The following is a 14,039-nucleotide window of genomic DNA, read 5'->3' as shown; positions in this document are numbered from 1 at the left end:
TGTGTGGTGAGGTGTATTGTGGGTGGTGTATTGTGTGTGGTGATGTGTATTGTGGGTGGTGAACGACACCCTTGCACTCCCACCCTAACCCTCCCACCCCTGACACATTGTACGAGAAAAAGAGTAAAGACTTACAATGGAATCGAACCCTGGCGTGTGGACTCGCCTTACTGTCGAGTGTTATGGATAAAGTTGAAGACTTAACCTATCTAAATAACAACATGAGAGCTTTATATAATGTAAACATTGACATGAAAACTGGATGTGGAAATAATAGCAGTGTTGGTGGTAGTGTTGGTGCCGAGGACCCACTGTTGCAAGTACCAGGTGTGGGGGGGGGGTAAGACACCAGGGGCCAGATTCACGAAGCAGTTACGCAAGCACTTACGAACCTGTACATCTTTTCTCAATCTTTGGCGGCTTTGTTTACAATTATTAAACAGTTAATGAGCTCCGAAGCACCAGGAGGCTGTTTATAACAATTACAACAGTTGTTTGGGAAGTTTTCATGCTTGTAAACTGTTTAATAAATGTAACCAAAGCCGTCAAAGATTGAGGAAAGATGTACACGTTCGTAAGTGCTTGCGTAACTGCTTCGTGACTCTGGCCCCAGCACCACCGGTGTGGGCGGCAGACACCTCACAGCACCGGTGTGGGCGGCAGACACCTCACAGCACCGGTGTGGGCGGCAGACACCTCACAGCACCGGTGTGGGCGGCAGACACCTCACAGCACCGGTGTGGGCGGCAGACACCTCACAGCACCACCGGTGTGGGCGGCAGACACCTCACACCACCGGTGTGGGCGGCAGACACCTCACAGCACCGGTGTAAACACTACAGGTGTGTGACCCAGTGGTCTTACAGCCACAACAAAGGTGGCGGGTCAAGGCTGGCAGAGGCGCGGGGCTACACAGTCACCACCTCTGGGGGAGCGGGACGGTGGGGGGGGGAAGATATGGGTGTGGGCGTGGGGAGGGGTGTGTGGGCGTGGGGAGGGGTGTGTGGGCGTGGGGTGTGGGGGGAGGGGGAGATACACTAGGAAGGGGTCTGCTGGGACGGGAGAGGGGAGGGGAGTGTAGTATAGCGGTTTCCTGAAAAGGAAATGGAACAGAGAATCAAAATAATGTCTTGTGACGCGGGTATTGGAGCAGGGTGCAGGCTGGTCACTGGCGGTGCAGGCTGGTCACTGGCGGTGCAGGCTGGTCACTGGCGGTGCAGGCTGGTCACTGGCGGTGCAGGCTGGTCACTGGCGGTGCAGGCTGGTCACTGGCGGTGCAGGCTGGTCACTGGCGGTGCAGGCTGGTCACTGGCGGTGCAGGCTGGTCACTGGCGGTGCAGGCTGGTCACTGGCGGTGCAGGCTGGTCACTGGCGGTGCAGGCTGGTCACTGGCGGTGCAGGCTGGTCACTGGCGGTGCAGGCTGGTCACTGGCGGTGCAGGCTGGTCACTGGCGGTGCAGGCTGGTCACTGGCGGTGCAGGCTGGTCACTGGCGGTGCAGCCTGGTCACTGGCGGTGCAGGCTGGTCACTGGCGGTGCAGGCTGGTCACTGGCGGTGCAGGCTGGTCACTGGCGGTGCAGGCTGGTCACTGGCGGTGCAGGCTGGTCACTGGCGGTGCAGGCTGGTCACTGGCGGTGCAGGCTGGTCACTGGCGGTGCAGGCTGGTCACTGGCGGTGCAGGCTGGTCACTGGCGGTGCAGGCTGGTCACTGGCGGTGCAGGCTGGTCACTGGCGGTGAAGCTGGTCACTGCCGGTGAAGCTGGTCACTGCCGGTGAAGCTGGTCACTGCCGGTGAAGCTGGTCACTGCCGGTGAAGCTGGTCACTGGCGGTGAAACCTTAACACCAACCCGGCCTCCTAAAGGTTCCCCAACGTCCAGAAACTGCCGTACTAAAGTGCCCTTATCCTAACCTACCAGAGGACCCAAAACAAAAAACGGGAAAAGGGTAGAATGTAGAGTTTACATACTCTGTATAGTCAGGAGACGCTGTGGGTGTACAGGTGTGTACACAGGAGCCGCTGTGGGTGTACAGGTGTGTACACGGGAGACGCTGTTGGTGTACAGGTGTGTACACGGGAGACGCTGTGGGTGTACAGGTGTGTACACGGGAGACGCTGTGGGTGTACAGGTGTGTACACGGGAGACGCTGTGGGTGTACAGGTGTGTACACGGGAGACGCTGTGGGTGTACAGGTGTGTACACGGGAGACGCTGTGGGTGTACAGGTGTGTACACGGGAGACGCTGTGGGTGTACAGGTGTGTACACGGGAGACGCTGTGGGTGTACAGGTGTGTACACGGGAGACGCTGTGGGTGTACAGGTGTGTACACGGGAGACGCTGTGGGTGTACAGGTGTGTACACGGGAGACGCTGTGGGTGTACAGGTGTGTACACGGGAGACGCTGTGGGTGTACAGGTGTGTACACGGGAGACGCTGTGGGTGTACAGGTGTGTACACGGGAGACGCTGTGGGTGTACAGGTGTGTACACGGGAGACGCTGTGGGTGTACAGGTGTGTACACGGGAGACGCTGTGGGTGTACAGGTGTGTACACGGGAGACGCTGTGGGTGTACAGGTGTGTACACGGGAGACGCTGTGGGTGTACAGGTGTGTACACGGGAGACGCTGTGGGTGTACAGGTGTGTACACGGGAGACGCTGTGGGTGTACAGGTGTGTACACGGGAGACGCTGTGGGTGTACAGGTGTGTACACGGGAGACGCTGTGGGTGTACAGGTGTGTACACGGGAGACGCTGTGGGTGTACAGGTGTGTACACGGGAGACGCTGTGGGTGTACAGGTGTGTACACGGGAGACGCTGTGGGTGTACAGGTGTGTACACGGGAGACGCTGTGGGTGTACAGGTGTGTACACGGGAGACGCTGTGGGTGTACAGGTGTGTACACGGGAGACGCTGTGGGTGTACAGGTGTGTACACGGGAGACGCTGTGGGTGTACAGGTGTGTACACGGGAGACGCTGTGGGTGTACAGGTGTGTACACGGGAGACGCTGTGGGTGTACAGGTGTGTACACGGGAGACGCTGTGGGTGTACAGGTGTGTACACGGGAGTCACTGTGGGTGTACAGGTGTGTACACGGGAGTCACTGTGGGTGTACAGGTGTGTACACGGGAGACGCTGTGGGTGTACAGGTGTGTACACGGGAGACGCTGTGGGTGTACAGGTGTGTACACGGCAGACGCTGTGGGTGTACAGGTGTGTACACGGGAGACGCTGTGGGTGTACAGGTGTGTACACAGGAGTCACTGTGAGTTTACAGGTGTGTACACGGGAGACGCTGAGGGTGTACAGGTGTGTACACAGGAGCCGCTGTGGGTGTACAGGTGCATTAGGGGCAGCAGTTGCAGGAGCTGGTGCCCTTTATGTTCCACTGGGTGGGAGTAGGCGCCGCCCAGGTGGGTGGAGGGTGGGAGTGGGCGCCGCCCAGGTGGGTGGAGGGTGGGAGTGGGCGCCGCCCAGGTGGGTGGAGGGTGGGAGTGTGCGCCGCCCAGGTGGGTGGAGGGTGGGAGGCGCCGCCACCCAAGAGGGTGGAGGGTGGGGGGGGAGACACTGGGTGTTGTCAGGGTCAGTCTTTGTTAACCTCTGCAAGACAAAAAGGGAAAGTCCAGTTAGAACCGGAACCTGAGTGTGTATGACGGGTGGGGGGGGGGGGGTGTAGCTGGGGTGTATGACGGGTGGGGGGTGTAGCTGGAGTGTAGGCCGGGGGGGGGGGTGTAGCTGGGGTGTAGGTCGGGGGGTGTAGCTGGGGTGTAACTGGGGTGTAGGCCGAGGGGTGTAGCTGGAGTGTAGGCCGGGGGGGGGTGTAGCTGGGGTGTAGGTCGGGGGTGTAGCTGGGGTGTAACTGGGGTGTAGGCCGAGGGGTGTAGCTGGAGTGTAGGCCGGGGGGGGTGTAGCTGGGGTGTAGGTCGGGGGGTGTAGCTGGGGTGTAACTGGGGTGTAGGCCGAGGGGTGTAGCTGGAGTGTAGGCCGGGGGGGTGTAGCTGGGGTGTAGGCCGGGGGGGTGTAGCTGGGGTGTAGGCCGGGGGGGTGTAGCTGGGGTGTGTGACGGGGATGGGGGTGTAGCTGGGGTGTAGGCCGGGGGGGTGTAGCTGGGGTGTAGGCCGGGGGGGTGTAGCTGAGGAGCCACGCCAGCCACGAGGACGAGGGCCAGACGCCAGCCACGAGGACGAGGGCCAGACGCCAGCCACGAGGACGAGGGCCAGACGCCAGCCACGAGGACGAGGGCTGAGGAGGGTGTATGAGTTGTCAACACCATCAAGGTGTTCTCGTCCCAACATTGTTATTATGGACAAGCTGGCAGCGCTCTGGGACGCATTAACTATTTAATACACTACGACTCGACGATCAGTCAAACATGTCCACGTTTCGTATAAAACTATACACCACATAAAAGTTGATACATACACAGTGTGTCAGGAGGAGGGCAGCGTGCCAGACCTCACCACACGCTATCGAACTCCCAACAAAATGGGATTAAAAGACCTCAGAGAAATCAAAAAAGATACTTTGGATGTTTTCCTTGTTCTTGAGAAGCCTTCACAGCGTTGGAGGAAGAGCTTGGACACGGGGGAGATATCAGATGCGCTGAAAGCAGCAGACATAGCACCTCTACACAAGGGAGGGAGCAAAGCATTGGCAAAGAATTATAGACCAGTTGCACTAACGTCCCACATAATACAAGTATTGGAGAGAGTGATCAGGAGTCGGGTCACTAGTTTCATGGAGACCAATGACCTCCACAACCCAGGCCAACATGGATTTAGAGCGGGAAGATCGTGCCTCTCACAGCTACTTGACCACTACGATAAAATCACTGAAGCATTAGAATAAAAAAACAGAATGCAGATGTTGAATACACGGACTTTGCAAAGCCATTCAATAAATGTGACCAAGGAGTGATAGCACACAAAATGAGGTCAATGGGAATGACTGGTAAAGTAGGACGCTGGATACTTAGTTTTCTGTCGAACAGAACACAGAGTAACAGTTAACCATATAAAATTCAGTCCAATTTTATATGGATGACACAATTTTTGTGTCATCTTTTGCAGATGACACAAAATTCAGCATGAAAATTGCCTCTGCTGAAGACATCGAAAAACTACAAACAGATATTAATAAAGTTTTCGACTGGGCCACAGAAAATAACATGATGTTTAACAGTGATAAATTCCAGGTACTCAGGTACGGTAAAAATGAGGACCTTAAACATAATACAGAGTACAAAACACAATCAAATGTGCCCATAGTAGGAAAACAGCATGTAAAGGATTTGGGAATAATGATGTCTGACGACCTAACGTTTAGGGAACATAACCAAGCAAATATTGCGACAGCCAGAAAAATGATCGGATGGATTACGAGAACTTTCAAATCCAGGGATCCCATCACAATGGTTGTACTCTTCAAGTCACTTGTGTTGTCCCGTCTTGAGTACTGCTCAGTACTCACTTCCCCCTTCAGAGCAGGAGAGATTGCTGAAATAGAGGGAATACAGAGAACATATACGGCACGCATAGACGCAATAAAGCACCTAAATTATTGGGATCGTCTCAAAGCCCTCCAAATGTACTCACTAGAAAGAAGACGAGAGAGATACCAAATAATATACACCTGGAAGATACTGGAGGGACAAGTACCAAATCTACACAGTAAAATAACAACGTACTGGAGTGAACGATATGGAAGAAAATGCAGAATAGAACCAGTGAAGAACAGAGGTGCCATAGGCACAATCAGAGAACACTGTATAAACATCAGAGGTCCGCGGTTGTTCAACACCCTCCCAGCGAGCATAAGAAATATTGCCGGAACAACCGTGGACATCTTCAAGAGAAAACTAGATAGTTTTCTCCAAGGAGTGCCGGACCAACCAGGCTGTGGTGGGTATGTGGGCCTCGGGCCAGGCTTTGGTAGTAGAAGACCTCCCAGAACCCCATCAAGCAGGGGAGTTAGACACCTGCTACGGGCTGCTTCCTGGGGATGTGTAACAAAAAAAGAGGTTTGGTCGAGGACCGGGCCGCGGGGACGCTAAGCCCCGAAATCATCTCAAGATAAGATCTCCATAAGTACTTAAGAGAGTGACTGTCTAGGTGTAGTGATGAGTGTCAAGAATATTAAGTGGGTATTAATTGACTGTCAGAGACGGTCAGGTGGCGGTAAACTGGCAGTTAGTGAGGGAAGAGTGTGGTACAGTTGATTACAGGTGTAGGTGTTGTGGTGGTGGGTGTTGTGGTGGCGGGTGTTGTGGTGGCGGGTGTTGTGGTGGCGGGTGTTGTGGTGGCGGGTGTTGTGGTGGCGGGTGTTGTGGTGGCGGGTGTTGTGGTGGCGGGTGTTGTGGTGGCGGGTGTTGTGGTGGCGGGTGTTGTGGTGGCAGGTGTTGTGGTAGGGAGTGAAGGCTGGCCGGGCTCCGGGAACTCCCCGGTGATGACTGCGCCATGAGTGGCCCCCAGGCTGTGGAGGCCGGCTCATGACGTCCTCCAGGGCCACACTGGCCTCCTGGGGGGGGGCCACACTGGCCTCCTGGGGGGGCCACACTGGCCTGGGGGGGCCACACTGGCCTCCTGTGGGGGGGGCCACACTGGCCTCCTGGGGGGGGCCACACTGGCCTCCTGGGGGGGGGCCACACTGGCCTCCCGGGGACCACATTTACTAAACAAGAGATCACTAGTAAACAAAGATAATTTTAGACCTTAATTACACAATATACATGTTAAAATGTTCTTGTCAATATACAGTGATAGAAGAGAGTGTGGTAGTCATGTTAGACAACGAGGAGACTCGAACCGCGGCCCCACGTGTGCGAGGCCGCAGCGCTATCCACCGAGCTATTGAGTGGTCTTAATAAGGAAAGTTTCCAGCTCCAGCTTCCTGCTGCTAAACTGGAATAGATAAGAGCTTGGGCCGCACATACGCGAGGTCCGCAGTTCGAGTCTGCTAGAGCCCCAGGTAACTGGAATGGTAGGAGAGCATGAGTACATTCAGACATGTTCCAGACAACTGCTACTTAACAACTGCCTCTGGTACCCCTCGCTGACCTGACCAAGCAGCGGGGGACCGGCTTGGCCTTGTGAAGCCTTGTGTAGGGCTTGTGGAGGGCTTGTGAAGCCTTGTGGAGGGCTTGTGAAGCCTTGTGGAGGGCTTGTGAAGCCTGGTGGAGGGCTTGTGAAGCCTGGTGGAGGGCTTGTGAAGCCTGGTGGAGGGCTTGTGAAGCCTGGTGGAGGGCTTGTGAAGCCTGGTGGAGGGCTTGTGAAGCCTTGTGGAGGGCTTGTGAAGCCTTGTGGAGGGCTTGTGAAGCCTTGTGGAGGGCTTGTGAAGCCTTGTGAAGGGCTTGTGAAGCCTTGTGGAGGGCTTGTGAAGCCTTGTGAAGGGCTTGTGAAGCCTTGTGTAGGGCTTGTGAAGCCTGGTGGAGGGCTTGTGAAGCCTTGTGGAGGGCTTGTGAAGCCTTGTGGAGGGCTTGTGAAGCCTTGTGGAGGGCTTGTGAAGCCATGTGGAGGGCTTGTGAAGCCTTGTGTAGGGCTTGTGGAGGGCTTGTGAAGCCTTGTGGAGGGCTTGTGAAGCCTTGTGTAGGGCTTGTGGAGGGCTTGTGAAGCCTTGTGTAGGGCTTGTGGAGGGCTTGTGAAGCCTTGTGTAGGGCTTGTGGAGGGCTTGTGAAGCCTTGTGTAGGGCTTGTGGATGTAACGGGGGGTGGGGGAAATAGCTCTATCTTGTCCATTATTCCACCCCCCCCAGTTTACTAACGAGGCCGGGGGAAACAGCTCTCTCTAGTCCGTTATCCCGTCCCCAGTTAGCTAACTATTCTAGAGCACCTCCAGAGTTCCTAAGGCAACCTCTCTCGTTCAACCCCTTGTAACCTAGGTATTTGACTACCTAGGTACTAAGACTACAAGGCGTCGTAACTGGATCAGCTACCCGAAACTCTAGAGAGAACTCTAGAATACAGAATCATTGCCACAAACGTATAAGAGGAACCGAAAGGAAAGAAATGAATAGTGAAGTAATTAGTGAGGGTTTGGGGTAAGAGGTAGGGAGGTGGGAGGAGCGAGGAGGGTCATTAGTTGAAAGTGAGAGTTTAGAGATGGGTGGAGGGAGAGGTGTAGATAGGTAGAAGTAGAAGAGTAGATAGAAGTAGAAGAGTAGATAGTAGAAGACGAAATGCTGCCACCATCCATTCATGATCATTACATACAAGACAAGGAATGGAACTTGCCTGTATCACAAAATTCTCAAAAGATGTTATCATGAGTTCATTATTAGTATGTTCCCTCTGTACCATGTATCAACTCCAAACATGTACTCGTTAATATCATGAAACCAGTAACCACAGAGGCTTTCTCACCTCAACTCAAAATCTCTAGGGAACAAAGTTAAACACAATTTAAATAATAAATTCATAATTATATTTCCCATGAAGTATCATAATTTAGCAATTCAATTAAAATGTTCCAGTTTAATATTTAAAGTGAGTCATCCTCCAAGAATCTGAGAACCCTACAACTTGACTGCCCCTGATCATCACACAACACTTGTAAAACACGACCAAGTCACCTTAATGTTCACTCACCGAGGACTGAGTCTAAGTTGAATAGAGAGGGGGGGGGGGGTCTGTAGCTTGACAGAGACTGTCTCGCCCCTGCCGGCCGACAGCCTCCCTGCTAGGGACGTCGTCTCTGCTCTCGTCTGCTGTTCTGTCTCTTAATGCTCTATGCTGGATAGCTCTCCGAGTTTATATTGGGGAACCTAGTAGCTAACTCCGCCCACAAGTAAATAGCCTCCGGCACTACCAAGCCACTCCTTAAACGTCGGCATGTTTGAAGGCTACCCGGCTCCAATTATACGCTTAGCGGAAGCAAGGTGAAATTATCATGATCTGACCTCAGGTCACTTGGGGTCATTAACGGTTAGAGGTGTGAGATCTCAGGCAGACAACTGGCGCCTCTCAGATCCTTGTCTGTGACTCGTGTACTCTATATATATTTTAAATAAACTAACCCAAACACTTTTACAGTGTTACATGGAGGGCTTGTGAAGCCTTGTGGAGGGCTTGTGGAGGGCTTGTGAAGCCTTGTGGAGGGCTTGTGAAGCCTTGTGGAGGGCTTGTGGAGGGCTTGTGAAGCCTTGTGGAGGGCTTGTGAAGCCTTCTGTAGGGCTTGTGAAGCCTTGTGGAGGGTGCCGGGTGTGGGGGCAGCCGTGATGCAGGCGTGGGGGGCCTCTCACTGGTGCTGGTAGGTGACCAATGTGTTACCTCGTGCTACGGGATCCCATGTGCACCAGCCGGCACTGCCCGGGGCTCTCCGGCGTGTCAGGACACTCCTGGGTGACACACACTTGCTGCATCCTACCTCTCTTACCACCAGAGTCCTCATTACCTGTGGGAGGAAAGTGTGTGTAATTAGCACCAATCAACAAGGTTAGCCTGTCTACACACCCACACACACACACACACCCACACCCACACACACACACACACACCGGGGGGGGCCTCGTAGCCTGGTGGATAGCGCGCAGGACTCGTAATTCTGTGGCGCGGGTTCGATTCCCGCACGAGGCAGAAACAAATGGGCAAAGTTTCTTTCACCCTAAGTGCCCCTGTTACCTAGCAGTAAATAGGTACCTGGGAGTTAGTCAGCTGTCACGGGCTGCTTCCTGGGGTGTGTGTGTGTGGTGTGGGGGAAAAAAAAGTAGTTAGTAAACAGTTGATTGACAGTTGAGAGGCGGGCCGAAAGAGCAAAGCTCAACCCCCGCAAAACACAACTAGTAAACACACACACACACACACACACACACACACACACACACACACACGCACGCACGCGCTCTCTCTCTCTCTCTCTCTCTCTCTCTCTCTCTCTCTCTCTCTCTCTCTCTCTCTCTCTCTCTCTCTCTCTCTCTCTCTCTCTCTCTCTCTCTCTCTCGCGCGCGCGCGCCCGCGTGCACGCGCACACGCACCTGTAGCTTGTCAAGCATAAGACGAAACTGGAAATAGTTCAGAGGTATGCCACTAGACTAGTCCCAGAACTAAGAGGCATGAGTTACGAGGAACGGCTGTGGGAAATACACCTTACGACACTGGAAGACGGAAGAGTATGGGGAGACATGATCACTACCAAGAAAATCCTCGGGGGAATCGACCGGGTAGACAAGGATAAACTATTCAACACTGGTGGTACACGAACAAGGGGACACAGGTGGAAACTGAGTACCCACATGAGCCACAGAGACGTTAGAAAGAACTTTTTTAGTGTCAGAGTAGTTAAGAGATTTAATACATTAGGCAGTGATGTGGTGGAGGCTGACTCCATACACAGTTTAAAATGTAGGTATGATAGAGTCCAGTAGGCTCAGGAACCTGTACACCTGTTGATTGACAGTTGAAAGGCGTGACCAAAGAGCCAGAAGTCAACCCTCGCAAGCACAAATAGGTAAGTATACACACACACACACACACACACACACACACACACACACACACACACACACACACACAAGTGAGAAACAGGTGGGAGTGGAGGAAATAAAGAGGATAATGGACGAAGGACAGCAAGAACAGTTGTAAAGGAGTCAGGATGAAAACATAAATATAGGCAAAAGTATGGGAAAGAAACTAGGAGAGCGATACTGATATTGACACCAAAATCCAGCCAAACTTATTATTATTAACATCTTTATTGACAAAATTAATTACAATTTTGCCTAATCTGAGGATTTTGATAGTCTTATTAAATTGAGGTTAATGCTAGTATTCACTGTCACGCAGGACAGAGGGTCATACATAAGACAATAGGTCTAAACTGTAGGCTGAAGCACATATATATCACGGTTACAATCAATGTTTTAATGTGTGGATATGTGAAAACAACTTTCAAACTGACCACAGTCATATAGGGAGGACCAAGCGACCAGACCAGACGGGAGGGTCATAAACTGAGAGTGAAGACTTGCCAGGAACCGAACACCAGTGACCATGGAGTGTTGACAACTGAGCCTGAGCACCTCCTATTGTTACAAGAGGAGATGACCCTAGATGAGACTGTCAGATATAGCGGTGACAGCGGTGACGCGGTGATAGAGGTGAAGAGACACCTAGCATCACTGGACGCAGCTAAACCTGTTGGTCCAGACAACGTATCGCCGTGGTTATTAAAAGAGGCAGCGCAGGCCCTCGACGTGCCTCTTGAGGTTATCTTCAGATGATTTCGGGGCTTTAGTGTCCCCGCGGCCCGGTCCTCGACCAGGCCTCCACCCCCAGGAAGCAGCCCGTGACAGCTGACACCCAGGTACCTATTTTACTGCTAGGTAACAGAGGCATAGGGTGAAAGAAACTCTGCCCATTGTTTCTCGCCGGCGCCCGGGATCGAACCCGGGACCATAGGATTACAAGTCCAGCGTGCTGTCCGCTCGGCCGACCGGCTCGATATTTACCTCTAGTAAATATGTTTAATGAGTCACTTATAAATGGAGAGTTGCCCACTTGCTGGAAAACGGCAAATGTAGTATAAATTTTCAAGAGAGGCGATAGGGAGGAAGCACTTAACCACAGACCAGTATCACTTACAAGCATCCCCTGTATAGTACTTAAAAGAATAATCAGGTTACGTCTAGTTACACACTTAGAATTAGGTATGATAATGAACACTAACATGGATTCAGGGAAGGTAAATCATGCCTGACGAACCTACTGGAGTTCCATAATAAAGTAACAAGAGTAAGACAGGACAGGGGAAAGATGGCCAGATTGAGTATTCCTGGACTACCAAAAAGGCTTTGACACAGTACCGTACAGGAGACTGCTATTCAAACTTGAGGCAGGTGGGAGTAAGCGGACAAGCCCTAGCATGGGTAAGTAACTACCTAACAGGCAGGAGCCAGAGAGTAACAGTCAAGGGGCGAGAAGTCAGACTGGCGAACAGTAACGAGTGGAGTACCTCAAGGATCGGTGCTGGGACCAGTTCTATTTCTAATATACGTGAACATGTCTACATGAGTCGAGTCCTGTATGTCTATGTTCGCGGATGACGCGAAATTAATTAGACGAGTTGTGACAGATGAGGATTGTAGGATCCTCCAAGTGGACCTGAACAAGCTGCAGAGGTGGTCGAAGAAATGGCTACTGGAGTGTTAGGTTCAGTATAATTAGGTTAGGTTTAATATGGGTTGGTTAGGCATTATATTCAAATTTTGTACTAATGTCTTTAATACAAGTGTGTACTTAATAAGACGACGCGCCCCGCCCCTGCTGGTAGCGGAAGGGTTGTCAGTTGATGGTTGAGGGAGTGAGGACAGGGGTGAGGGAAGAGTGTTGGTAACACTGTGCTCCGTGACCTCGGGTGTGTGATCACGTGTGTGTTCTGGCCACACCTGAAGCACCGCCTTCTACACTAACTGTAGCAGCCAGCGCCCGACCACACACCTGCATGTGTAGTGTTCCCACCCTCGCGTGTGTGTGGAGAGGACCAGCCCCACACACCTGCCATGTGTAGTGTTCCCACCCCAGCGTGTGTGTGGAGAGGACCAGCCCCACACACCTGCATGTGTAGTGTTCCCACCCCAGCGTGTGTGTGTGGAGAGGACCAGCCCCACACACCTGCATGTGTAGTGTTCCCACCCCAGCGTGTGTGTGTGGAGAGAACCAGCCCCACACACCTGCATGTGTAGTGTTCCCACCCCAGCGTGTGTGTGGCGAGAGGACCAGCCCCACACACCTGCATGTGTAGTGTTCCCACCCCAGCGTGTGTGTGTGGAGAGGACCAGCCCCACACACCTGCATGTGTAGTGTTCCCACCCCCGCGTGTGTGTGGAGAGGACCAGCCCCACACACCTGCATGTGTAGTGTTCCCACCCCAGCGTGTGTGTGTGGAGAGGACCAGCCCCACACACCTGCATGTGTAGTGTTCCCACCCCAGCGTGTGTGTGGAGAGGACCAGCCCCACACACCTGCATGTGTAGTGTTCCCACCCCAGCATGTGTGTGGAGAGAGGACCAGCCCCACACACCTGCATGTGTAGTGTTCCCACCCCAGCATGTGTGTGGAGAGAGGACCAGCCCCACACACCAGCATGTGTAGTGTTCCCACCCCAGCGTGTGTGTGTGTGGAGGCAGCTCTCAGTTGGCCACCAGTGTGGGAGCCTGGCCGACCTGTCAGGCGCAGCAGGCAATTATCCCTCACTTGTTTCTTGTGGGGTTGTAACCCGTTAATGGCGGCTTCCTGTGAGCCGAGAGCGTGTTGACGTTCCTCACACGGGAAGAGGCCACCACGGGAGGAGGAGGAGGAGGAGGGAAGGTGGTGAGAGTAAGGGGGCGAAGGTTGAGTGCATCAAAACCCCACCTCCCCTCCCTCCACTCTCCCCCCTCTCCCCCCACCACATGCACCCTCAAAGGTGGAGGAGGGGGGGTGGGGGGCTTGTACCATGGTACCATCGAACCAAGTCAGACTAGGCGGAGCTTGGCCAAGTCACCAGTACCACCCAAGTCAAAGGACAAGGTTCAGGGTCCCCCCAACCACGACACTACAACCTCCCCCCCCCCCTCCCTCCCCACTCGTCAAACACCCCCCCTCCTCCCCTGCCCGTCATCACATCATAACACTCATCACTTCACATTTAGATGAGTAAGCATGACTGAGGATCAGGTAGGATGAATCAGTTTATATTTATATATATACAAGAGTTCTCAGTCTTGTACAGTCACACACGGCACCTCGGCCAGGTCCTTAACCCTATAATATTCCCCACAGTACGACTTGCCAAATCGATTAACAACCAGGTAGCCATTCACTGCTGGGTGAACAGAGGCTACCGTTAAGGATTGGCGCCCAGTCAATCCTCCCCGACCAGGATACGAACCCAGGCCAAAGCGCTAACGGGGTGAGAATAGCTTGAGCTGCCTCATCCCTTTGTGTAATTTGTACCTCAATAATCTTATTTGAATTTGGCCAAAGCGCACTGCTAGACGCCAGCCACGAGGACGAGGGCCAGACACCAGCCACGAGGACGAGGGCCAGACACCAGCCACGAGGACGA

The 14,039-nt window shown here is 53.3% G+C and overlaps 2 protein-coding genes across 2 annotated transcripts in view; both read right to left on the bottom strand.

Annotated features, from left to right (window-relative positions):
- Positions 1 to 7,735, bottom strand: part of LOC138354376 (transcriptional regulatory protein AlgP-like) — a 28,014-nt gene extending 20,279 nt beyond the window's left edge. Inside the window, exon 1 of the mRNA XM_069308552.1 lies at positions 7,059 to 7,735. Within this exon, the coding sequence (XP_069164653.1) occupies positions 7,059 to 7,735 (677 nt within the window). The remainder of the gene's footprint in view (positions 1 to 7,058) is intronic.
- Positions 1 to 14,039, bottom strand: part of LOC123766393 (uncharacterized) — a 192,007-nt gene that overhangs the window by 89,559 nt on the left and 88,409 nt on the right. The window lies entirely within an intron of this gene.

This window comes from Procambarus clarkii, chromosome 62, assembly GCF_040958095.1.
Source record: "Procambarus clarkii isolate CNS0578487 chromosome 62, FALCON_Pclarkii_2.0, whole genome shotgun sequence".
Classification (NCBI taxonomy): Eukaryota; Metazoa; Arthropoda; class Malacostraca; order Decapoda; family Cambaridae; genus Procambarus; species Procambarus clarkii.
The sequence above is the reverse complement of the archived record's forward strand: the minus strand, read 5'-3'. Positions and strand labels throughout refer to the sequence as shown.